Raw genomic sequence first — 27,728 nt, 5'->3', positions numbered from 1 at the left:
ATCACTTCTCTGTGGGGGCAGAGCTTTGTGCGCAACGCGCGCGCTCTCACACAGCGCTAATTACGCGCGGCTGGTTTGGTTTTACGCAGAGGATTATGAAGCAGGTTGCTCCGGTAACAGCGGTCTGACTGTGGGAGGTGGGAGGGGAAATAAAAGGAGTGTTAAGATGAAAGGAAGTGCAGCACGTTTCTTTTCACCAAGTTGGTGCCGGATGTGTTGAACTTACATCAGGTAGTCCGTATATTTCTGGCACGTGACACATTTAAATCGACGAGTTGAGCTCTCTGTTGTGATGCAGACATAAAGTCAAGGCGGAAATGACCCTTGAGTTGTGTAGAGAGTAAAATATCCAGTGTATTTTGCAGCCTAATATTTGTATTCTATTGTTATCATCACCAACATTAATATAATTTAAATGTTACTATTACTACTATTAATGTTACTGCTATAAATCCATAAATCTGTGTTTTGGGGACCAGACTCCTTAATATGATATAAAATGTAAAAGTAGTTGTAATAGTCACCAGATTTAGCTTTAAATCAAAATGTAAAAAAAATTGTTGCTGTTTTTCTTGTTAATTCCTGGTAAAATATTGAATTCCTGACTCAAACTGTTTGTTTTCCTCAGCATGTTGTTATTTACCCAGATATTAAAACACAAGACTCGATCAATGCAGCAGGAACACTGTGATTTCTGTATAACTCTGATTTCATATTGATTTTTTTATGGGTTAAAAATCATTTAAAAACTTCCTTCATTTTGTATTATTTTGTATTATCTCCTTCATATATTTGACTTTTATATCTTTGTCATAAGTGAATTTCCTGTGGTTTAGGTCAGAAACTAAAACTGTTTTGTTTCATTTTTGCTTTTGCAATTTTGAATTCCTCCATTAAACTTCTTCATGCAGGAGACGGTGAAGTAAAGCTGGTTTCTTGATGTTTTCAGACTTTGTTGTGTGAATCTGATAATTGGTCACATCAGTGTCACAATTTAATGATCACACTTGAAGAAAGAATCATGACTTTTTAATAATAATAATATTACAGTATTAGTGGCTGAATGTTTGAGTGAACAGTTGGAGACATTTTGTTTATGTCCTTAAATCCTGCACTCTGTCCCTGCATTTCCTGTCAATCTTCACCGCCCTATCAAAATAAAGGCACAAAAATGCCCCAGAAAATGACTTTAATAATCCAGCATCTTAACTGATTCAACACTGAATACACCGGAGGTTTAGATCGTGGTTAAATGTTAATAAACAGCCATTCTCCTGCTTCAAGCCACTTTTGCCCTTTTCAATATTTAACCAAGAACCAACCGTAACCAGCAGCTGTGAGGTCTTAAACACATCCACAGAATAAACATCCGTTCAGCTTCAGTTTCTGTCGGGAAAACAAACGAGAGACACTGACAGCGAATGTTTCTCTCACAGGTTTGTACGGCGGCCCGGAGAGCTCAACACACTGCAACGTAAGAACACACAAGCGCACAACTTTAACTTGAATCTATACGGAGAAGATGAAGTGATGACATTCTATATCCAAAAGGGTCAAAGGTCAAATTCACTGTGACATCATAATGTTCTGCAAAAACACTCCTGGCCATGGCTGGTTGGTAATGACATCATGAGGAGGTGATTCTAGTTAATCAGGAATAAATCATGATCATATCATTATTGTGAATTCTCTTGGTCACGACAGTCATGTAGTGAAAATCTGGTATCATGACGGCCCTTCTATAAATCATGACACATACAAAGGACACACTTTCTGCCAAATGACAGATCTGTGAAAGTGTTTCTGTTGTTTACTCTCCTAAAACAAATGGATTCAGTCTCTGCAGAGGAGCATCTCTAAACAAAAACAAAGTGCTTCATCATCTGATTTGTGAAACAACACGTAGATACATGTGCATGAAATCTCATCCTGATAATGCAGCCGGACAGCCGCGCTCTCACAAAAAGAAAAAAGGACATGGCCTTTTGGAGAACAGGAGGAGACATAAACCGAATCTGTGCCCTAAGTGAAGATTTATTTCCATGGTGATAACCTTTCAAAGAAGAAAATGACAACGGTGTTCACGATTAAAAGAAACAGGCGGGAGAGGAAGAGGCACAACAAAGAAATCAAAGACATGAACGGTCAGCCAAGTTATTAATAAAGCAGCTGCCACTTCACACTCCAACATGAATAAATACCAGTGACTCCTAAAAGGTGCCAGAACAAAAATTTTAATTGCAGCAGTGAAATGAAATGAACCCCCCCCCCCCCCCCCCCCCCCCCCCCCCCCCGCCTCTCAGCCTCTGCTGCAGCTTCACATGATGCTTTTGTTTTTGAAATGTTTTCTCCTCTCTCATTACTCTGAAAGGCACGGGTGGAAAACGAGAGATTCTTCCCTCTTGTTGTTGAACGTGACGACATCTTCCTCTTTATTGTGGAGAAATTCCTGCGGGGCAACAAGTAAAGCGCGACTGAGCTGACTTAATCTGAAGCAGAAATATGGCAATTAACAGTGGGATCTCCACCCAGCGAGCGAGGCTGTGCCCTGCGCTCTCTCTTTGAACCTGGAAGCCTTCATAGTGACGTAAATAAACAATTAAGATGTGGAATGTGAGATTAAGAGGAAGCTTGTGCTTGTGCTGTCGATGTTATTCATGCTGTCACAACCTTCCTCTGTTCCTCCTCTTCATCAGACTCCTTATATTGTTTCTTTCTGTTTCTCTGGCCTGATCTCTCACTTCCTGTCTGTGTATGTGTCCATCTGTTCATGGATTTTAAAGTTCAGCGTGTGACATGAGTTCATTATGAAATGGTTGTTGTGCTGTTTGAACTGTGTCTCAGCATCACATTATGTCTCATTAGATTATTAACAGAGGTTATATTTGTTTCTTTGCTTTTATGTCTCATATTAATCCCCATTCACTTCACACTGGGCGAGAGAACAACATGCACATGGACGTAATTATAAAACACAGACTGTTAAACTTAAAGGTATGAAAACCATAATAATCATAATCATAATTATAATTATTATCTCTGCCTCCACATACGTAAATGTAATATATAGAAATATATATAAAACCTTTTAGAACTTGGAATAATTTCATATATTGACATATATGTCTCCACCATACGAATATATATGTTTATATTGTACATATGTCAGTATATGTTGATATTATATACAGTGGGTTCCAAAAATGTTTAAAATTAATAAGAAAAAACATAAATAAACTTAGAATTTTAATATGTATGTTGTTTTAATAAATATATAATATATAAATTAGATAAATATCAAGTGGTTAGCGCTGTCGCCTCACAGCAAGAAGGTTCCGGGTTCGAGTCCCGGCTCGGACGTGGGATTTTTCTGTGTGGAGTTTGCATGTTCTCCCCGTGCCAGTGTGGGTTCTCTCCGGGTTCTCCGGCTTCCTCCCACAGTCCAGAGACATGCAAAATGGGGACTAGGCTAATGGGATACTCTAAATTGACCATAGGTGTGGCTGTGAGTGTGAATGGTTGTCTGTCTCCATGTGTTTGCCCTGCGATGGACTGGCGACCTGTCCAGGGCGTCCCCCGCCTCTCTCCCGAGAAGATGCTGGGACAGGCTCCAGCCCCCCCGCGACCCTGCTACAGGATAAGTGGTAGAAAATGGATGGATGGATGGATAAATTTCATTAACACATATGGTCACAACATAAAAATTCATCATACAGGGTGTTTCATATATGTTATAAACGTATATATTCATACGTCCAAAGGCTGTATATATGTGATAATAATATGAGTGACATCGCAACATCATTCTTCATGTAGGGACATATACTGTGTGTCATATACATTACTGTACAAGTTCACTGAGAGAGGAAGATAAACATTATTACATGTATGTGATGTAAAGGAAAACATCACGTTTAAGCCAATGATTATGTAAATTAATTGAAGAGAAGAAAGAAATGAAAAAGACATAAAATGAACATAAAAACATGTTAAATGCATTGATCTAAAATGGAAAACAATAAATAATATAATCATTAAATAAGAAGACATAAAAAAGAGGTAAATAAAATAAGTAAAACCCGCATTAATCAAGTTAATATGTACAAGTAGCTGATTTGCTTTAAACCTTTAGAATAAGCCAGGCTTTATGCTAAGCTAACAAGTCCGGCTGTTGCTTTGTGGTAGAGAGAGAGGTTTCAATCTTCTCATCTCACCAGGACAAAAAAAAAAACAAATATGCAAATTTTCCAAAATGTCAAAGTACTTCTATAAATGATGATATATCAGATGTGAATCTGCATTATCTGCACTCTGTCCCAAAACAGTGGATGGAGAAACATCAGGGGGTTAGAAAGTGCCGAGGAAGCAGCAGAGAGGAGAGAGTTTAGTGTCACACTTCTCCTTTATTGTCATTTCTGTTCCTCTCTGTGTCTGTGGATTTAACATCTTCTCTTACAGCGACTGGAGACGTTTAGAGAAACTTTTTCTGAGGCAGCGTCCTCATGAAAACTAAACCCGGACCATCCAGATCATCTCTGCAGCGTCTTTATTTCGTGACTCATATTCTCTTTATTTCATCTTAGTGCTGACATGTTGAATATAAACACAGGAAATGAATGTGTTTAGACGCACGGCAAACCTGAGGACTCATTATATCCTTTCATAGAAGTGTGTCAGGGACGGGGGGCAGGGTGGGGGGTCACTGGGAGCCTTGCTCATGCTTTTGCCTCAGCTCATATCAGGTCAATACAACCATGTTCAACCCTGGAAAATACGTTTATATAATACTCAGTGACTGAGATTCAAGTTTCCCAGTTGAGATAATAAAATGAAATCTGTATCTGAATCTGAATCTGAATCTGTGGGGGTGGGGGTGGGGGGTGGGGGGGGTCAAAGTGTCTTGAAGACTTGGTGTAGAATCATTCTTGGAAATGATCTAAACGACAGATAAAGCTGCAACCGAATTGGAAGTTGACACGACGGACTGATGGCGATTGTTTCACGTTGAACGCGAGGCTCGCCGAGGCCTCGGAGATGTGAAGTGAAGCCGGTCTCCGCGGTGTTTCGCGTCCTCGTCAGATCGGTCTCTGGGTAACGACTGAGTGCAGAATTAAATGAGAATGAAAATATCTTGGGATAATATGAGAATTAAGTCGCCTCATAAATCATCCTCTGTCTTAAAGCTCTGTTGGACGGTGGCGAGCAGAGGAGGCGATAAATCTGCAGGGATTTGTCAGGAGAAATCACCAACCAAACGCTCTGCTGTCGTTCTCCTGTGTGAGAGCGGTTCAGCTTTCCTTCTGTTTACATCCACAACCTCCACCAGTGCTGGAATTTATAGTTATTCACCTTTCTAAACACCCCCCCCCCTCAAAAAAACTCTCTCCTGTAAATTGCATCATTGCTGGAACTGATCCTGATTGGCTCTCATCCACCCAGTCGACCCAGTAAACTGGATGTAACAGTGGTTTTATTCACTGGTCCTGTGGACGCCTGAGCTGCTGTGCCTCCTCCGACTGACTCTCAGACACCGCTGACGAGTGAAGGCTTTAAACGTGCTGTGTAATTAGCAGGAAACACTCCATGGTGGAAACTGCATTAGCGCTGTGGTGTTTACATGTCACTGACTGAGCCGGAGCTTTAACCCTGATGGAGCCTTTAGTCATCGAATGCACTCAGTTCATTAGAGTTATGACTAAACTACATTTACTGTTTGCAGAACGTTAGAAAAACAAACCTGAACTTATTTCAACCATCAGGGAACAAAATCGTGAAACGTGTGACTTTTAATTTTACAGCAGAAAAGCAGCAGCTGCAGATACACGAGAATCAGCTCATTAAAGAGTGAAAGACACTTTATTCCATCAGCAACGTACTGACTGTACAGATGTTGGCAGATTTTTATGGTCATTTATTCAAAGGTCACATATTGTATGAAGGGAGATGCCCACGTGTTTTCATTCCTCCGCGCCGGCAACTGTCAGAGCGGCAGCCATATTGTTTGTTTTGGCAAAAACATTCACTCGGACCCAAAGATGAGCTGATTAGATTTTGGGGGTCAAAGGTCAAAGGTCAAGGTCACGTGACCTCAGAAAACATGATTTCGGCTTTGTGCATTTACTTTGTGCGCACATTCAGTGAGTTGATGAAAAAGCTTCAGAGCGGCTCGTGTTTCTAACCAAAGAGGAAAAACGTCGAGCGATGGAACAAAGTCAATGAGCAGGAAGACGTCAAAAAAGATGCTGAGTTGCATTTTGACGTCCGTCACATCACACAGAATGGCTGATTGTGATTCGTTGATTAATGCAGGTTTTTTTTTACTTCACTCCACAGAGAGCCACAGTTTTTATATCAAGCTCCTAAAATCTCTCTTCTACTAAAAATCACTTTATCACCGTCGTCAGCATCAGGAAGCCGTTTTCCTCGGTGTATAAATATCTTCATATCTTCACAGCGCAGGGAGGACGGAGAGGGAAGTCATCTGGACATGCTGTATTATGTATGGCTGGAGGAGTTGGGGGTCTTGAGCTGGCAGCCAGGGAAGACCTTGTTGCTATGGCAACTAATGAACCATGTTGGGGGGGGGTCATGCATGTAGTTCTAGATCTCTGGAAAAGATGCTGAAGTGGGCCATTTCTGTGGGTGAGGGAGGAGGAGAAGCTTCTTCTTCTTCTACATCCTCAGAGGACTGAGAAGACGTCACAGGAAGTAGAAAAAAAAAGCAGAAGAAGAGTCAGGAGGAGGCCGACGAGCTCGAGAGAGAATGACGGAGGGAGGGAGGTGGAGGAGGAGGAGGAGGAGGAGGAGGAGGAGGTGGTGTCTGTCAGGACACGTTTGTGAGTGAACCCAATTCCAGAGGCGACAAAAGGCAGAAGCCTGATAGTCGAGGACAGTACAAACACACACACACACAAACACACACACACACACAAACACACACACACACACACACACACACACACACACACACACACACAAACACACACACACACACACACACACACACACACACACACACACACACACACAGCAGTCTGCAGTGCAGGAGGAACCTCCATCTGACTGTTCCTCTCCATACACACCAGCAGCAGACCTAATTGCAAAGTGGGACATTATATAGGGCACAGAAAAAAAATGGAGGCTAAAAAGAGAATAGGAGGCGAGTGAGAGGTGCAGTGAAGTCCTGCAGTGTCCAAACAACACAAACACACACACACACACACAACACACACACACACACAAAACTGCTGTGAAGTTTCATGCATGATAAGTACTTTGTTGTTTAAGGTTGACCGTGACGTCATCATCGTCGTCACTGTTGAAGAGTTAACGTCCAGTTTCACTCTGATGTAATAAAACTTCTCAAACCTTCCTTCATCAGATCAAAGTTTTCCCCCGCAGTGATTCAGTGTCATTTCTTCTCATCCGCTGATTAGACGTTCGTCCTCGCTGTTGTTTTTAACCTGATATGTGGCTGATTGCTGATTGTCTGGCTGCAAATTGAGTTTCCCCTCAGGGAACGACCACGTCTGAATTACACTGATTATAATGTGTGGGACACTCCGGCGAAGGAAAATAGGAATAAAAATCCGAGGGGAAGGAGATTGTTTTGGTTTAAATTTCCTCCTGTGGTGATAATATGTCAGCCTCAGTTTTCAGATGGAGTTTTGCAGAAGAGGAAATGACACGTGGACTGTATTTTGAAAGCCCTCTGAGAGGTGGATAAGACCAGAAAAGTGTTATACGAGTGTGTTTCATTAATTCATATAATCAGTTAAAGTCAAAATTTATCAAAAGGGTTCTGACAAAATTGCAGAGCTGGAGCAGAGGTGACTCCTATCACCCCCCCCCCCCCCCCCCCATCCTGCTCTGTGTTGACTCTCTGTGCTGGCTGTAATTTCATTTAACACAATTAATTTAACGATGTGCACCATGTTTGCACAATATCAACTAAAACAATGAAAGTCTAAAGACCAGACGTGGACACGTAACCTCTCTGTGAGCAGGTATCTGAACCTTCAGGCCGGCAGCTGACACTCTGATAATCCCTGAGAAATCACCGTCAAGTGACCACAAACCTGTTCTCCACGTCGGCCGAACTGAAGACGGCTGGAGGAAACGTGTGAGAATCAGACTGTCGGTAAGTGTTCATGTGGTGATCATCGAACTGCCGACTGTGACAGGAAAACAAGAGTTTTATTATCTATTATAACTCACCACAGGGGGCGCTGTGGAGGGAGGCCAAGGCTCAGGTGGTGGAGCAGGTTGGCTGCTGAACCGTGGGTCGGCAGCTTGATCCCCACCTCTCCAGAACCCAGACCACCGTGGTGACAAGACGACAACAACAACAACAACAACAACAGGTGGAACTATCATCATCATCATCATCATCAGAAACTATTTGCCAATGACGAGCCATATTGTTTTCAGGTAGTCCGTCTGTCCCATTCTCGTGGACACGATATCTCAGTAACGCCTTGACGGAACTTCAGGAGACCAAAACACAGAGACAAAAGAAAGAGCAGGAACACTGGACTGAGATCAGCGTTTCTCAAAGCTTTTCAGATCTGACTTCAATTCATCAGGTGGAGATTAACATCCTGCTGGAGGGTCGTATGAGAAACAGCTCATAGGATTGACCCTTATGGAGCACCATACTTCCGCTGAGTTCTGGTGTTTGTGGGTTTTTTGATGAGGTGCACCAGAGTGTTAAGATTCACGAGGATTGAACAGCCCCCCTCCCTCGTTTGTGCGCCCCCCCCCCCGAGGGATGAAAAATCATTGGCTCTTCCAGCAGCGTCAGAGAGAGTCTGGGACGGGCTTTCCTCCCTGGATCAGACCTCTGCCTCTTCCCGGCCATGTTGTTTAATCATCGTCACTGTCACAGTTTCACTGACCAAACCCCCCCCCCCCCCCTTCTGGAGTAATTGCTGGAGTATTTCTCCTGACATGCTCCAGTGTTTCACATCGATGCATCAAGATGAAGATGGGGTCATTTATTTGTTGAGCGCTCTCTCTCTCTCTCTCTCCTCCACCATCACACATCACAGGTGCCCTCGTTCGCTGGTTCTCTCTCTCACTCACTCCATCTCTGAAAGCACATTAATCATAGCAGTCTCCCACATGTTTTCACCTCTACCTCCTCCCGCCCTTTTTCTCCTACTCCTCCGGTTCTCTTCCTCTGGTGCTGGAGGCAAGTGGGTCACCGGCAACTGGAGGACTGTTTTCACTCTGCCGGAGAGAGAGAGAGGGAGGGAGAGAGAGAGAGAGAGAGAGAGAGAGAGAGAGAGAGAGAGAGAGAGAGAACCAAGCTGCAGGTTCTTTTATTAGAACCCAGTCTGAGCGGTTTCCTGCAGATCCAAACCGAGTTGACTTCATGTCAGTGTGAAGTGTAAAATTTGAGCCGTTCAGGCTCGGGAATGTGGAAGTGTGTGATTCATCCGTGTCAGTAACAAATAGAAAAAGTCTAATCCTGGACTGTGCTACATTTTATTCACACACAAAAACAGACAAAACTGACTTTTATGACAATGTAGGCGACAGGAAAATGAAAGCTGAATGATAGAGATGTGATTCCCCTGTGATCAGTGCACAGGAGGCTTTTATAGTGAAAAGAAAACAGCAGCTGGAGATTGGAGACGCTGAGAAAACCTGAAGAAGAGAGAAGAATGAATGTCTTCATTAAAATAATTTATGAGCTTGAAAACTGACGACTTCGAGGCAGGAAATCAGCTGTTGTAGCTGCAGCTGTGATAAAACAGGAAAATGGGGCAAAACCCATGAACGTTTGTGTGAAGCCGCCTCGTCGCTCCCATTCATGATTATCTCAGGAAACAGTGAGATCCCACCCAGCTGCACAGCAGGTTCTGCTCTGTGTTCCTGGTTCTAGTATTAAATGTGTAAACTTTGCCATCTAGTGGCTTCACCTCCACATTACAACTGACACACACAGATACAACATCATGATATGATATATACAATAAATACATACTACATATGATAAAAACACTATTGCGCACAATGAGAACTTTTACTTTTGATACTTTAAACACATTTTGCTGCAAATACTTTTGAATTCGACGTTCACCTGTAATGACGGTACTGGACTTTCATTAAGCTTGTAATGAAGGTCGTATGTAGTAATTATGTTGTTGATGATATTAAACAAGTGATTGTGTTGCATCAAATGATCCAGATGAAGGACCTCCATGAGTCTGTTACCTCATCTGCTGATGAAGATCATTTAATATGATCGAAAGCCCAAAGAACTGCAACTAAATTGATTTTTAGTGAGAGATGTTGAAGGAAAAATATCTTCATTGTAAAAAGCTGGAGGATGTAAAGAACACGTTTCTTCTGATCACTGCATTTGATTTTAAATTTTTATTGGCTAATTCTGGCCAATAATGGTGTTTGATTCATCTGCACTGATCCTCTCAAAAAAAAAAATAAATAAATAAAATAAATTGGATTATTGTGCTTTTCCCTTGTGCATGTGGCTTCTATTCCTCTGAAGATGAGAAAAGATCATGTGAAACTTTAATGATCCCTGTGAGGAAAAGTCTTAGTCATCTGCAGCAGCAGATATTAATTGGATCTGAAGAAGAAATAAAGAATATAAGTGAGCGTGGAGTTAAAAGAGCCTGCAGCAGAACGTCTCTCTGTAGATGAGACAGTGTTTAGAAATACAATGAACTCCAACATCAGGATGTCTCACTTGGACTTTTCATTTTTGTAAACTAAGACTTCTTATTTTTAGCGTCAGGAAATTACAATCTATGGATTTCTTTTAACTGAAATATGGAATTCTTAATATGTTTTATTTAGTATCGAAGCCACATTTAAACGGTATAATGTTGCAGAAGTGCAGAGCCAAAGCATTTTAAACCCAAACAGCACATTATCACTTCAAAGGAGAAAAGGCCTCGTCTGTTCTGAGGCTCCGGTCTCCAGAGGAACTGATCTGTGTCTGAAGACAGTCCTCTCCTCTCTGTGCGATCCAGGAACCAAACAGGAAGTAAAAAAAAAAACATTAAATTCTGTTATGGCAGCACTGACAGTGTGAGTGAATCATTTAGGTTTGGTCATCCATTTCATTCCACATGATAAAAGAATACGATTTTTCTTTAAAACTTCTTATTGTTGCACTGGATTTTCAGTTTCTAATACAGTTAAAAATAAAAATAAAAAAATTCTTAATTTTACAGAAAATAATTCTTAAGTTTTCTAACAGTAATTTCCTGTTTTTTTTTGTTTTTTTTTTTAAATAAATTGTGTACTAAAGTCTGAAAATTATAGAAATTATCTGTAAATTAACAGCCAAACTTCTATTTTAAGCATTATGCCAATAACAATGAATTACATTTGTTTCCCATTTTTGTAAAGACAATTTGTTTTATTTATACAGTATTTTTCTGCTCTCTTGAATTACATACAAATCTATGTAAAATGACAGTAATTATCTGTAATTAAAAATGTAGCTTGTTATTATAAAGGTTAATGTCCATACTAAGAATTTAAAGATTTTCTCTGTATTTATGTGACTTCTACATTCAAACTTTGTAATTCTGGATGAAATGTAGCAAACTGTTTTCCATCACATCAAACTTAAAACAAAAAAAGTTTGAAGTACTGGAATGTATCCCAGCATGCACTGGAAGGAAAGCAGGAAAATGGTTTATCGCACAACAACAACAACAAACAATCACGCACACGCACACGCACACACACACACACACACACACACACACACTCAAACCTATGGACAATTTAGAGTCCTCAGTTAATTAAATGTCATGTCTTTGTTGTAGTAATCAGAGTCCCTGGAGGAAACACAAGGAGAACATGCAACACTGCAAGAAAGAACCAGGGTTGAAACTGAACTCAGGCAATTCTTGCTGTTGTCTTCCTGCCTGGACTTCACTAGTCTGTGTGTTTGTGCACCATGTACCATAAAAGAAAACAGAACAAATTTGACAATGACCAATTAATGTGCTGTGGCCACCAGATTCCATCAGCTAACACCGGCCCAGTTTGCAGAGCCCGAGTTCAGTCCAAGAAGACAGCTGAAAGATAATCAGAGAGCAGTGTGTGTAAATATAGATCTGATATTCATTAGAGGAAACAGTGATATCTGAAGTGAATCTCACCTCTGGAGACTCTCCTTCACAGGACAGGAGGTGTTCTTCCCCGTCGCTGCCTTGAACTGTCACCTGGGCTGCCTCTCCTGGTCTCTGGGAGGGAAGACAACTCAGTCAGGCAGGTGTTGTCAGGAGCTTGGAAGTACTTGGCACTGGCTTGAGGAAAAAGGTTTTGGATCAAAAATGAATTTTATGTTTGCATGAAACGATAATACACAACATACTTAAATCACAAGCTATGAGACACACACATGTACCTGGGATGAACTGGTGGAAACCAGAAGGCTGACCCCGCCCTTTGTCAGTCTACCAGTCTCTGTACAGCTGCACCTGCTGGGTCCTCTGTGTCTCCATATGTCCTGCAGAGAGAATCCAGCAAAGAGACGTCCAGGGTGACGTGGAGATCCTGGATGAGGAGGAGCGTCTCCTCCGCCCCATGTGTCGTCCTCCAACAGTGGAGCCTCCACTCCTCCCAGGAGATCCTCTGGATCACCTTGGCAACAGTCAGGCCGAACATCCTGTGCTTCCCCTCCAGTGAGGACCGCTATGGCTCAATGTGACAACGAGCACCTCCGGGGGTCCACCTCTAAGATGCGGCGTCATCAATCCAGCCACCATCCTGGAAAGCCAACACACCAAGATTGGTAACCCAGGCAACCGTTTCAGAAGCAGCAGCAGCAGCAGCTTCTTTGTCACCGAGAGAGAGACAGAGAGCGGTTTCAAATGTTAATGTTAATATTTGTGTGTGAATTTAGTATACAGAAAAAAGAAAAGCTAATGCTAATGCTAGCCCCCCCAACCCCTATGTTGTGTTTGTCCCTGTTTCTCACCAATAAAGGTTTATAAAAAAAATTAAAAATAAAAAACAGCAAGCTAGTTGCTAATGAAAATGCTAGCAAGCTACCCCCCTCTGTGTCACCTATTAGTCCCTGCTTTTTTCACCAATAAAAAAAAGAAAAGAAAAAAAAAAGCTAATGCTAATGATAGCAAACTAGCCCCCCCCACTTGTCAAATTCAGTCATCAATAAAAAATTCCAGCAAGGCAGCTGCTAATGCTAGAGCAAATGAAAATGGGGGGTGGGTGGTGTCTATATGCTTTACACACACACACGTACATTGCCGCCATTATCATGGTATATCCTTGTTAGCATGTCATTATTGTAGAAAAGAAGCTAATCCTGATGATCAGTGCTGATGCAAATGCTAGCAAGCCCCCTCTGTTCTGTTTGTCTATTTTTTCACCCATAAAGAAAAAAAGAAAAGCTAATGCTAATACTAGCTGCTAATGCTAGCATGCTAGCCCCCCCACCCCTTCAGTTCTGTTTGTCCCACCAATAAAGGAGCAAAAAAAGCTAATGCTATTACTAGCTGCTAAATCTAGCATGCTAGTTTTTAAAAAACATCTGCTAACTAATACACATCTGTCAACATAAAGCAGGCTATGTTAAACATTACACGGTTGTGGTTTAACTGGTAGTTTACCATTTGTAGAGCTTTGGTCAGGGAATTGATAAACAGTTGTTACTGAGTAGTTCCTCATTACTCCATCACACAATCCACAACAAATCAAACACAACAAGTTTCCAAACAAGTATTTTAATTGAAATATTCAAGCCAAATATTAATCACATCCACATTGTTTTCTGATGCATTCGATATGACGACAACTTAAATGTAATAAATAGAATATCATTTAACTCATCTTAAAAGTTAGACTATGATCTGTGCGGAAATGCAATTACATTATGTTTAACTTCACCATTGATCAGGATTCATATTCAGACTTTAATACAAATCTCTTCTACACATGCAGAAACTTGAATTTGTCATGCAGATTCATTTTACAGGTTAACTAGCTCAGTCATTTTGACCCTATATGTATGGGGTGGAGTAATGTGCATGACTTACCATTTCTTGCTGGGCAAGGTGTGGTTCTGCCGTCCCTGTGAAAACAAAAGGAAAAATAAGGACCTGTCAAGCAGCTCCTCTTTTGACTATGAAATGTTTGAGGCAGTCTAAGGACTTCAGAACATAAAAGATTTATCAATCATCCACTTAAACCTCATTTTGTATATACTGTAATAAAAACAAGACTATGAATAAATCTGAACAAATGATAAATGTACATGTGAAAAATTTGTAGAAGAGATTCCTTCCTAAAAAACACATTAGTGGTGAGGCAACACAAAGACACTGAAAGAGGAAGAGCTTCTGTCAACGTCTGTGTCACATACAAAGCACAAAACTGTAAAACCTGGTGCTCAGAATTCCTGCAAGTGTGTGACACTGAGGTTACAAGTAGAATTTAAATGCAGGTGTGAAAACAGGATCTAAATTCTATTTGTAACCTCAGTGTCATACACTTGTAGATTTATGAAGGCAAGGGCATACTGCAGGACACATAGGTGGTCCTTGGCAGGATATAGCAGCATGAGGACGGGATGACGACATCACAAAGGCTGACACAGGAAATAAGGTTTATTGCCAGGTACGTTTTCACTTACAAGATATATGGCTTGGTGTAGTATCCAATTAATGTATTCATAGGGGGAGAAAAAAAAAACAAACACTTCGGTAAAATTAAACAATGAACATACTACACAACTATGTACAAAAGTGTTTTAGAGTGATAAAACTCCTGCTGGGCAAGATGTGCAAAAGGTATTGATTAGGGGATGTGCAAAAGATCACAGTATAGACAATATCTGTCATGTGCAGGGATCATACCTCAAGGTGTTGATGTAATGTGGTTGATGATTAATGAGGCCAGATGCAGAAGAACAGGCAGGTGCTGGTCCATCATTGTTGGTGAGTAGACTGGACTTCTGGACCTGATACAGACAAACATGTGATAGGACAATTAGTTTAGATTATACAAGTTCTTTATATTCAAACATGTTAGATCTGTTGTGTGTGTATATTAAATTGTGAAGATAGATATGAATAAGCAAAAATAAATACAGTAGGAATATTATGAAATGTAAATGCAAGGAAATGAAGGGTAAACAACTAGAGGTATGGTAAGAATTCAATGTACACACACTACAACAACAAATTCAGTGGTACAAATATGGATATACTGTAAAATACATAACCAATATAGGCAGTGGTATATTCATTATTAAGAATCAGCAGTATGAACATGTATATACTGTGGGTCTGATTTAATCAGTGGTATAGACAAGTCTTACTTTTATAAAGTGAATGACAGCATGTTACTCACCTAGACACTGTCTGGACTCTCTGCCGCTGGTGAGACAGGTGGAGGCGGTATTGCACCTGTACTGGCTCAGGTCCTGATGAAGACAGAGGGATGCTGAAATCTCCTGAGGAATGTAAAGACCTAGTTCACTGTCAATCATGGCTGATCTCCTAACAGTAATGTAAAGTGGTTACAACATGGTGAACCGATCGACGTGTATTCACTCGGTCTACTGGCTCCATACAATCTCACGTTACAGTCATCGGTTACAAAATGAGCCTAAAGTTACTGACGTCACTAGCTGCACAACAGCCGAGAGCAACAGACACAATCATAGTAACCGCTAAAACGTCTGTCCACAACGTCAATATCACCACCTGAAATGTTTGTCGGTACAGTTTGTCAGTCGTTGTACCGATTATACTTTTAGCTAGAGCTAACATCGATGCTACTCACCAAGCTAACTGGAAAGTTGCAAGCTCGGCATCAAACCGCATCTCTTTACCCTCAGGAGCTTCTCCAGCGGTGGAAACCCACATTGACATCGTAACTCGTTACTCGTGTTGCTTCTTTTCTTGGCCGTTGAACGTGGTTTCTTGTCGGTAGCGGCTCTTTGGGATACAGATGAATATCGCCTTTTAGGAAGTTTAGCCATTCCTGTGTTTTTGTTATGCTAACTTCAAGCGCTGCCGGAAGTTGTTCTTCTTCGTGGGACTGAGAGCAGACTTGACGCGCCGCTGACTCACACAGCGTCTAGTGGCACAAAGTGGTATTACATCACAGGACAGGTCGGGCTGGCTGGTGCGCATGCGCACTTCAGTAGATAACTCTGAAATACAACAGATGGAGATCTTGATCATGACATCGTCACTGTGGCTGCGTCACACACTGTTGATGGTGTTAATTCATTATGAACATTTTAAACTAAAGTTCTGGCCACATCTTATATTGCACCTTTACAGCACAACCACCGGAGCTGACATTTAAAAGTAAAGCTACATGTTCTTTGCACACATTGCAAAATAACTTATAGTTTTGACACCAAGTTAAAACAAAGACATTGAGCTTAACTTCACTGATATTGACACATACAAAACATTTGTTTTAATTGCTTTTGTAGTATATAAATCTATGCTTGGATTAGAAATACAATCATGCTTTCCCTTATACTTACATTCAATTTGTGATGTACAAATGCTGTACTTGCCCACTTTGCATTCAGGCCAGTAGATGTTGCATTGTTCACATGAAGTATCAAGATATAAACCCTTTGTAGAACCACTTTGCTGAGAAAGTAAAACCTCCAACACTGTGAGACATACGTCCAGTACCAGGCAGTTGATTTCTGCAAGCAAAGAAAATACAACAGCCCAGGAAATTTTACTCACTGAGTACTTCACTTACTGACCATGGACTGCTCACAGAGCCAGGTTTCAGTTCACCACAGCCATGTTGGTTTTTCTTGTGTCGGTATATGGAGGTCATGGCACTGTGCTCCCAGTCACTGTATGTTGGCAGTCTTGTCTTTATGTTACGACCCAGCTAGGGGAAAAAGGGAAGCAACATAAAACCAGGTGTTATTGGTAAATCACATTTACTGATTTAATTTATTGTGTAACCAGGAGCGTAATTAAGTAAAATAAATAAAATAAAATACAAACAAGGCAAGAGGATAACTGAAGTAGGGGAACAGGAGCCAACAAAGAGCCTAACACTGCGATTCTAAACAACCCAAAAACACAAGAAGCAGCACCCCTGTTCCCAATGTGTCCAACAGTCTTTTTCTGAGGGTGTGATGCACAATCAGAATTTTAAACCTAGCACAGTCCCCAACAATCACTACCAGCATCTCAAACCGAATCACAAATTACACACAAATGTTCACAAAGGAGATACAGAGGCGAGCTGCCTATCATGTCAGCCGCCACTAATGATGTAAGGGCCGGGCTCTTAAGCTCTTCCTCTGAATGATTAAACAGATGCAGCTGTGGTGAGGACTCACAGGATCATTGCTGCACCAATAGGAGAAGCCGTGGAGTCGAGGCTCCTCCTCTCTGCTCCAACAGGAACAAGTAATCCATCGGTTCCTGTTAAAAATGCCTGAGCTTTGTGCAGCAACAAGCTGTAATAACAAGAACAACTGTAGAGTCTTTTCTTTCCTAAAGGATGCAGAGAGTTAAGTCTAGACAGGTATAGACTACTACTACTGTCACATTTCATGCCAGTTGCCTTCACTTGAGGGAGGGGTTGAGGGACAACATCCACTTAGGAGACCGGAACTGTCTCATTTCATACCATTGGTGCTGCCTGTAGTGCGGCATCTTCTCTATAGAGGATCTTTGCAATGCACGGCCGCCTACACCTGCTACCTGACCACAGCAGGCTCCAGGATACGAAGTCACTGCTAACACAGTTAGCATTCATAATTCAAGGTAAACTTTATATCTTAGTGTTAAAATAATCTGAGTAGCTAATCGCATACATGTCCACATTTGGTAAATATCACATATATGAGGAGAAAGCTTGTAATATTAGCTGAAGTTCCTGTGTGTAAGCTAACTGTGAGGTGTAACCGCTTGTATTAAAACCACAGACCGAGGGAAAACATGTTATAACGTGTTTTAAAATGAGTTCTGCAAAGCGAAGGTGACGTTACCGACCTTAGTGTTAACAGAGACAGCGGGTCAGTGTCGGTAAGTCACGGTCATTAAACGATCCCGTTATTACAGTGAACTGTCGTGTCGTGTGTGTCGTGTTTGTTCATATTAAGTTTGGTTCAGTGTTAGTCGGATAGTTTTCAGCTCTAGTTCATTTCATTATTGATGACAGGAGTCAAAACATCTGCTGGAATGATTCTGTCTCTGTCAGAATAAAGAACATGACTGAGAGCTGAGAACCATCATGACATGTGCACCTGCACAATGACTCCAAACTAAGTATTAGTTTCTATTCTATTGTTATTTCATGTAAAACGGTTCAGCTGACTGTTTATTACAACTAAGCTGAGGGAATAATGTATTTTCAGATATCTCTTATCATCTAATCAGAGTGTTGTTTCTTTAGTCTTTTTCTCTATACTCTACAATATGATAAATTATATGATTTCTCTCTCTATTATAATTTTTTCTTCCATCCAGCCAAGGTCTGGATCTTTGGGGACACCTACAACCTCTTGCAGCGATGATGGAGGCCCTGCACCACCTCCACCTGCAGTGTCCACACATGAAGATCTTCTCTTCCCAAACACAGACACAGTGTCTTATATGATGATATAGTATTTTTTAATGTAACACTTGTGGCCATAACATTGTTCAGTCTGATCAGCTCTGCTCTTCCTTGTTCCCTTCACCCTCACTGTCGTATTACACTCTCTGCCCCACGTCACACATACAGTCACATGACTTTTGGACTCCACTGCAGCTGTAACAAACTGTCAATAGTTTAAAACATTATGTAGCTGCACCGGTTCAAGAAATATGGCCACGCATCATACAGATGTCCTTCATGATGTTTTATTCTCTCTCAAGCATCTCTGTCATCAGACACCGTGAAAACTACACACAAAAAATACAAAAACAACCAAATACACCCGTTAATTGCTTAAACTGAAAACATCAAAGGAACATACAAAAGGTCACTTTTAAACATAAATACCAAATATGAAAAACTAAATAAAAGTACACTACCGTGTGCGCCTCTCCAACCGTGCAGAATATTGTCCTCAGTAGCCACGTTTGGCTCTCCTTCAGCACATGTAGGACCTCTCTTTCTTTTCTTTTTTGTAAAAATATCCCACAATGCCCAGGTGTGACCTCTGACCACTTGAAACCCCAAAAGGTTGCGTTCAAGATAATCTTATATTACAGTTTTAACACATTATAATGATTTCAAACTTAAATTTCAAATACATATAAAATAAACACTGAAATGAAATACCTGTCTCTCAGACAGTTACACTCCCACCAAGTTACTATGATTTATGATAACTTCTATGAAAACATTTAAATAAATCTGGTAACTTTCAGAAATAAACACTGATATCTTGTACCTTTTAGCTTACATAACTGATACTTTAAACTCTTCTCAATAGTAAACCTGGTTTCATTATCACACATTTTAGTTGTTTTCTACAAGTACAACCAATTTATGAATAGGACGCTCAAGAATGGATGAACTAGAAAGTCTTTTACCCTCTTTTCCAAGATTTTTGTTTCCTATCTGTACAGTAACTTTTCGTACCAGTCCATCTCCATCCTTACAAACATCTATCACTTTTCCAAGTCTCCACTCATTGCGTGGAATTTCATCCTCTTTGACAATAACAATGTCTCCAATTTTCACATTACGCCTTGAAGAGTGCCAGCGTTGTCTGAGTGTGATGTTTGCTAAATACTCTTTCCTCCACCTACTCCAAAACTGTTCAGTCAGGTACTGTACGCTGCGCCATCTTTTTCTGGCATACACATCTTCTGCCACAAATTTCCCTGGAGGAGGAAGTGGAACAGAGCTTTTCATGGTAAGTAGATGATTTGGAGTGATTGGCTCTAAACTTTTAGGATCGTTGATGCTGTCAGTTGTGAGAGGTCGGTTATTAACGATCGACATAGCTTCATAGAAAAAGGTTCTTAAGGAAGCATCATCTAATCTGCCTGTGCTCTTGGAAAGGACCCAGCTCATGACACTCCTGACTGTCCTTATCTGCCGTTCCCAAATTCCTCCCATGTGACTGGCATCAGGTACATTCATAATGAAATCACAATGTTTCTCAGCCAGGTAAGACCTCAGTCTGTCATTGTCCATTTCTTTTAAAGCCTTTGTCAACTCATTTTTCGCTCCAACAAAATTTGTTCCTCTGTCTGACCTGATTTGTCTTACAGCTCCACGAACAGCTATAAAACACCGCAGTGCATTTATGAATGCATCAGTTGTCAGATCTTCCAATAGTTCTATGTGAATTGCCCTTGAAGATAGACAGGTGAATATGAGACCGTACCTTTTCTGCTCTTTACGACCCTGCTTAGTGAGAAAAGGTCCGAAGCAATCCATCCCACAGAAAGAGAAGGGTGGTGAGGGCTCAACACGATCAGTGGGCAAATCTGCCATTTTTTGTGTTTCTGTTGGTTGGCGAGCTTTTCTGCACGTGACACATTGTTTGATGTAGTTTGCTACAACTTTGCTGCCACCAACTATCCAGTAACCATTTGTTCTAAACTCATTAAGGGTCTGCCCTCTGCCTTGGTGCTGACTTTTTTCATGACAGTAACCTAGAATCAGCCGTGTGATCACCCAACATTTTGGTAAGATTACTGGATGCTTCATGTCATGAGATAAGGAAGCATTTTTTAATCTCCCTCCCACCCTGAGAACACCATCTTGCAACACTGGATCAAGCTGGAACAACTGATGGTTATGTGGCAGTTTACTTTGACTCAGGGCTTCAATTTCCTCTTGGAAGGCATCCTTTTGTGCCAATTTCACAAGGACAAGACTGGCTTGTCTTCTGTCTTCCACATTTATGGGCTCTGCTGGTTTGACTCCTTTTAATTTTTTAATCCGAGCAACAACATTCACTGCTGTTTGCCATTTTGAGAACTTCTCGAACCTCTTTAGAAAACATTCCTCTTCAACTGCTGCCGTTTGCAGCACTTGTGTCATTTTCACTTCAGGATCTCCCACCATGAGCTGTGGCTTTGAATCAGCTTCCAGGGCTCTGATGACAGCGGCTGGTGTCAATGGTGGAAGTTCTCTGACAGATACACGATGGCACAGACCTGTCACCTCTGATGAATTTGCCACCTGTGATGAGTTGCCAACAATGCTCCAACCCAGGTCCGTTTTGATACCATATGGCTCGTCGTCACTTCCTGTAATGACATGTCGGGGAGCTAAGACTCTGGGGCAGTCGTAACCTATAAGAAGGCCAACCTCACAATCCATCAGCTCTGGTATTTCCTGTGCTATGTTGATCAGATGTTTCCACTTTTTGGCGGTACCTGGGGTAGGAATGTGAGAACGTTCAAGTGGGATGAAATCTCTGGAATAAGCAGGTGGCAAGTCAATGAAGCTATTAGAAGCAAACCCTCTAACTCTAAGCCCACTGACTCTCTCACTCTGTATAATGGAATCTCTTGCCATCATAGTGGTAAGCTTCAACTTGACTGGCTCTGAACCTGCTCCTATCCTTTCACATACTCCTTGATCTACAAAAGTGTTGCTACTTTGCGTATCAAGTAGGGCATACACTAATGTCTCACTTTCTGGGGTGGCTTCTAAAGAAATCCACACAGGTACTATCATGGATGTGCTCTCACCTTCAACTCTGTTAATGCTACAGGAAAGAGATGAGGTTTTTTCATCAGCGTTCACAGCATGAGAAGTTGTCTCTGCAGCAGGAGCTCTGCTCTCGTGAAGTGGTGTTGGATGTGATTTCTTACATATGCCACATGTAGATTTATTCCTGCAGTCTTTTGAAATGTGTCCTCTCCTGAGACAACCGAAGCATAAATTATTGTCCAAAATAAACCTCCGTTTTTCCTCTACAGGTTTACTGGACAGCGTTGGGCATTTGTGAATGGAGTGACTTTCTTCACAGCATAGACATGAGAGAGAATTTGGAGATACTGATGACATGTTCACTTTCTTTACTGCATTTGAACCTTTTGAGTTGCTCTCCACATCACTGCTAGTTTTCATCACAATCACTGGTTTATCTAATCCGTCTGCTTTTACACTTGTGCTGAATGCACTAGCCCTTTGACGTTTAACATCTCTTGAGGGCCTCTCCTCCACAGACTTCAATGCCTGAAGGGAAGTCACAGGATTGCATGTAATATCGGCTTCTGTTGCCACAAACTCAGCAAACTCTTTGAAATTGGGGTATTCCTCTGTTTTTCTCAGCTGTTTTGTTACATGATGATTCCAGCGAGAGATTAACCACTCAGGAAGCTTCTGGAGCATTTTTTGGTTCTCCTCACAATCATTTAACACTTGGAGTCCCTTGACGTGAGGCATGGCATTGCTGCAAGTGGTCAGAAAGTCACTGAATTGTCTTAATTTAAGGGACTCTCTTGAATTAATCTTTGGCCAATTGTTTAACTTGTCTCTAAATGCACGCTGAATTACAAAGGAATGACCATAACGAGCATTTAGTGCCTCCCATGCTTGATTGTAAGCATCCTCATCTTTCCTGTAGAAGCTTCCTTCCACAACAGATCGTGCCTCACCACTGATGTATCTCTGCAGGTAAAACAACTTGTCTGCTGGATTTGTGCATCGACATTCTATCAATGCTTTGAAGCTCGTTTTCCATTCTATGAACTTAAGTGGGTCTCCAAAAAAGACTGAGGGCTCAGGTGTTGGAAGTCTGGTAAGAACCATTGTGTCACGCAGGGCTTGTATCAAGGATGTCTCATTGTTAGCATTGTTTGCTTGTTCGTTGCTGTTCTGACATGTTTGTTCTTCTTTAATTTCTTTAAAGGGTACAGGAGGACTCCTGGCTGCTTTACTGTCTACTGATTTGTTTTCGCTGCAAATCTCATCTGAGTCGGCTTCAGAATATGCCTTAATCTTAGCAGCTATAACATTAAGATCTCTCTGATTTTCTAGTCTTTTAAGTTCATGTCTTTGTGCAGCGATTGCTTCTTCCATGTTCATTTCAGCTTTCTTTGCAGCCAACTGTGCAACGCACTCTGCTCTTTTTGCTGTGATACTTTGCTGGTCTGCAGTTCTGTTGGAATGTTGGCTACGAACAGTAGTCTTAGTCCTTGAAGATCCAAATATTGACTGGGCATATTCTTTGTCAAGAACCAAATGAAGCCTTGCATTTTCTACTTTAGCATCAAATTCCTCCAGCCCCACTTCACTCATGCGCACCTTCATGAGCTCCATCAAGTCTCTAGTTACTGCTGTGCAGGAGTCCATTTTCCTTCTGATCTCAGTGGAAGGGGCTAACTGAGATCTTACATTTTCATATGAGTCTCTCACTTGTGTTTCTAGACATTCAACAGCATCCATCATGTTACACAAGTTTTCATCCGGGCACTCCTCTTTAAGATTAGTACGTGCAGTTTTAACCTGCTCTTTCCATTTTTCATACAGGTTGAGGAATTTCTTCTCTTTTTGAGAAAGCTCTTGTTGCTGTAGCTCTTGCATTTTTGGAGTTAACTTTCTCTCCCGTGAAGATTTTCTGGTTTCTACTGTCTGGGATGTTGTGGGGATAGGCTCAGCCATTGTTACTTTTAGGATTTCTAATTTAGCAAGAATATCACCTATGCGTAACTCTAAGTTTTCCCGTTCATCCTCATTAGTTTGTGACAGTAGCTGATCATTCAAACCCTTTAGTTCCTCTTGAAGGAACTCTATTTGTTCATTAAATTCAGCACTTTCTGATTTTTCCTCATAAACTGACATTGTACTGTATAACACTGTCTATCACTAGTCACTGCTATGTTCAAATGAATTCTTAATTACTATGTTTTTAGCAGTGCAATCAGTTCCTATTTCTCAAACAAAACCCATTTGATTAGCTTTTTAAACTCTCAGATCAAAAACACCATTAACATTAACAACCATTAGGCATAATGATAAATCAGGAACAACATTGACTGATGTAACAAAGATAATTCAGTCTCTCAATATTAAACCAGTGTTTTAACGTTCAATGTTTTTGTTAGTTTGTTTGTTTTTAAACAGATTAATGAATTACTGTCTCTAGAAATTATTTTGGTTTTACCCAGTCATTTCTTTCAAACTGTGCAATCCACCAAGAAGCACAGTTGCACTCACACATCTGACGCCGTATGCAGAGCCGCTTTCCCCTGTGTCCTCTGTGCCAGCAATAGTTTACAACAGTCACTGCGCGCTGTGGCCCGTATGGGATATTCGCAGAGCTGTGGTCCACGCTGGAGCTGCCGTCTAACAGCGGAATCGCGGTACTCTTCACCCGGTGACAGGAACGTGTCTCCCGTGATTCAGCACGCCACTTATCTCTTCACTCCTCCGGTCACACGCGGTGCAGGCGATGCTTCTCTCTCTCGTCGCAACGCGCACCGCTCATCACTCGGGACTCTTGGCCTGCTGGCGTTACGTTTTCACTGTAGCTGCACCGGTTCAAGAAATATGGCCACGCATCATACAGATGTCCTTCATGATGTTTTATTCTCTCTCAAGCATCTCTGTCATCAGACACCGTGAAAACTACACACAAAAAATACAAAAACAACCAAATACACCCGTTAATTGCTTAAACTGAAAACATCAAAGGAACATACAAAAGGTCACTTTTAAACATAAATACCAAATATGAAAAACTAAATAAAAGTACACTACCGTGTGCGCCTCTCCAACCATGCAGAATATTGTCCTCAGTAGCCACGTTTGGCTCTCCTTCAGCACATGTAGGACCTCTCTTTCTTTTCTTTTTTGTAAAAATATCCCACAATGCCCAGGTGTGACCTCTGACCACTTGAAACCCCAAAAGGTTGCGTTCAAGATAATCTTATATTACAGTTTTAACACATTATAATGATTTCAAACTTAAATTTCAAATACATATAAAATAAACACTGAAATGAAATACCTGTCTCTCAGACAGTTACACATTAGATTCATATTTCATAGTCCTCAGTCATTATAGTTAATATCAGTGAGCTGTTCCAACAGCATCACTTATTTAGAATTGAATTAGAAGATACAAGCTAAAAAACAACAGACCCCCCCCCCCCCCTCAGGTCCACAGCCCCCCCTCTTTCAGAGGTGACATCATCAGCTCCTCATTACAGGAACCTTAACAGGCAGATAGACCAATGGAGAAATGCCAGTTTTAGTTCTTCAGATCATCCCGGGGCTCTGAAGAACTATTTGTGAATAATTGGTTGATATTGTAAATTTACATCTGAATATATTAAATAAAAGTGTTATAAAGTCAATAGTGGTGCGTATGTTATTTGTAATTAAGTTTCCAACCCCACTTTAGTTGAAAGACTACATACAGAGACTTAACAGTTTAATTTGCATTTCTTCAGTTTATTATATTTTACGAGAAATTTAAGAAAATTGATCTGAATCTGAGTCAGTAAATATTGTATTTAGATTCTGCTTCGACAGGTTTTAACATTACTTTACACTTATAGATTCAATGTTGACACAAATACTGCAAGTTGAAGTTTGACATGATTTTAATCTGTTTTACACAGTATTTTTTACTTTGTCTTCCAAAACAAAAGGTTTATTTTACAATATTAAGCTGGTGTTAATATTTAATTGATTGACACTTAATTTTATTATTAGGAAAAAGTTTCTCTGTAGAAACTTGAGTGGATTCACTTTATTAAATGAGTTTGATCATAATGATTTAGGAAAAATCTGTAAAATAAGTAAAAAAAAAAAAATCCAATTATGACATAGTAAAAGAAATACATATAACAATGTTTTTTGTATTTCACTTTGTTTTGGCATTTTTACGCGTTTTAAATAAAAAAAAAAGTAAATTTAATGTATTTTAAATAAAATCTACAACACAATAAGTGTGCATAAAATGACAGTTGAATAATTTTCGACATCACTGTGTTTTATCATCCAACACAACAATCTGATGACAGCCGAGCGCATGATGCCGCAGGCTGCTAGTAAAATACACATCATAAGGGCAAACTGAAGAAAAGTCCAATAAGCTTTATTAAATTTCTTCTGGGATGGTGAAGGTGAGCTGAAAATGTTCACCTCTGACACAGTATTGCACCAAGTGAAGCCTAATGTCACCAGAAGGCAAACAGCATCACTAACTTAAAAATAGAGGCAGCAGAGAAAATATGCCATCTGAACATTTATCAGTAGTTTGCCTTTTTTTTTTTTTTCATAAATAGATTCAGTTCATTATTTTTTCCATCAGTCACCTTTATGTACAGATCATTACAGCAATATCTCAAACTCGTACTCGACTCAAGGTTTTCTACAAAACCAGACCAATTAACGAGCCACAAATCGTCTTTCACCCTCTTTAAAACAATTAAATCTTATTTTTATCTTTTTACTTTTGGTTCGTTAGTTGAGCTTGTTTTGTGAAACTTCGTCTCTTATCACAACTTCCACCTCTTTAACAATCAAGAAATGTACAGTCATCATACACCAGGCAGAGTGGATAGAAATGTATATATACATACATACAGTCCATAACAGATACTGTACACTATACTTTCTGAGGATGCACGCATAAATACAGAAAAACCTTAAATACATACACTATGTATTTTCATATCCTTTTTTTTTTTTTGCAGTACACTTTCAATGGCACATCATGATACAGGAGCTAAAGTTCAGGATATTTTTAAACCATGTCTCCTCACTCACTTTAACGGGCATGACAGCACTTATTCCAACTGCCAAGGTCAGGATACGCTCACCTTTGGCTTTACGGTTTAAAGGGGGGGGGGGGGGGGTGTAGTGCTTCTGAGCTTATATGAGATGATTACATTTACATTTGGAGTATCAGTGCATAGTTTTTACTCAGCATCACGATTATGTGCAAAGTGTGAACCCAGGCAGGTAAAGCAGCAGCTGGTGCCAACGTTTGTGATTTGGATGTGAAGCAAACGGAACTGACAGACGGGATGTTTGCATGTTCGCTCCCAGCTCAGGGGGGAGGGGCAACAAGGTGGGGAGGAATTTAAAACAAGATTCATACAGTAGTGTTGACAAAGAATGGATATGGCTTTCTGCACCTTCTTGGTTCAAGTCCCGTCTTTCTCAAACTCCCTTTGAGGCTTTTTTTGTGTCAAATATGAAGCTTCTCCCCTCGTCTCCTCTCCAACGTGGATCAGAAAACAAACTGTAGGAAACAGGCCACAAGAATTAAGGACTCCACCTGCTTGTTTTAGGAAGAGGAGGGAGGATCATGCTTTAAGGCTTGGTTTACCATAAAAGATGTCTAGAAAAAGAAAAAAGTAAACTAGTAAACTAATAAAAACCAGTGCTCAGACATCTAATCAATAACTTATCTGTGTCCAGCCTTTAACGGAAAAACAAATAAACTGAACATTACATTACATTAATTGGAGGATGAAATCTTTAACTTCAACATTCATTCCCTGGCAACATTAACCAGGAGCATCTCCACCTCCGCTTTTAGTGTTTCCTGCAGACCGCGGCTTTGAGTTTTAACCTTGAGCCGGTCTGTTCCCGGCGTGACCTCGCTACAGGGCGCCACTGAGGCACATGAGGACCAGCACGTGGATTGTGAGCAAGTAGGCCAGGAAGAAATATCGAGAGCGGGCGCGGCTCGTCAGCAGCCTGGAGAAGTAGAGGCTCCGCCCTCTGAGCCACCGCCGACACGCCACCATCCCACCTTTCACCTGGAGGCACACACACCACGCAGTCAGAGACACACCTGC

General features: G+C 40.9%; 1 protein-coding gene and 1 long non-coding RNA gene across 4 annotated transcripts in view; both read right to left on the bottom strand.

The window, feature by feature from the left end:
* Positions 1–11,747: 11,747 nt before the first annotated feature.
* Positions 11,748–16,051, bottom strand: LOC130171751 (uncharacterized). 3 transcript variants are annotated; one of them, XR_008828204.1, is made up of 7 exons: positions 15,799–16,051; positions 15,364–15,466; positions 14,868–14,971; positions 14,049–14,083; positions 12,398–12,759; positions 12,150–12,296; positions 11,748–12,065 (listed from the first exon to the last, which is right to left on the bottom strand). It is a non-coding gene; the product is annotated as an uncharacterized LOC130171751 (long non-coding RNA). The 3 variants fall into 3 exon arrangements; XR_008828205.1 differs by having other exon boundaries at positions 11,748–12,233; XR_008828203.1 differs by having other exon boundaries at positions 11,748–12,296; positions 15,364–15,436.
* Positions 16,052–25,998: 9,947 nt separating this feature from the next.
* Positions 25,999–27,728, bottom strand: part of LOC130172349 (golgin subfamily B member 1-like) — a 34,151-nt gene continuing 32,421 nt past the window's right edge. Inside the window, exon 30 of the mRNA XM_056381023.1 lies at positions 25,999–27,689. Within this exon, the coding sequence (XP_056236998.1) occupies positions 27,531–27,689 (159 nt within the window). The 3' untranslated portion in view covers positions 25,999–27,530. The remainder of the gene's footprint in view (positions 27,690–27,728) is intronic.

Source organism: Seriola aureovittata, chromosome 1, assembly GCF_021018895.1.
Source record: "Seriola aureovittata isolate HTS-2021-v1 ecotype China chromosome 1, ASM2101889v1, whole genome shotgun sequence".
NCBI classification, from domain to species: Eukaryota; Metazoa; Chordata; class Actinopteri; order Carangiformes; family Carangidae; genus Seriola; species Seriola aureovittata.
This window is presented reverse-complemented; position numbering and strand designations above follow the sequence as displayed.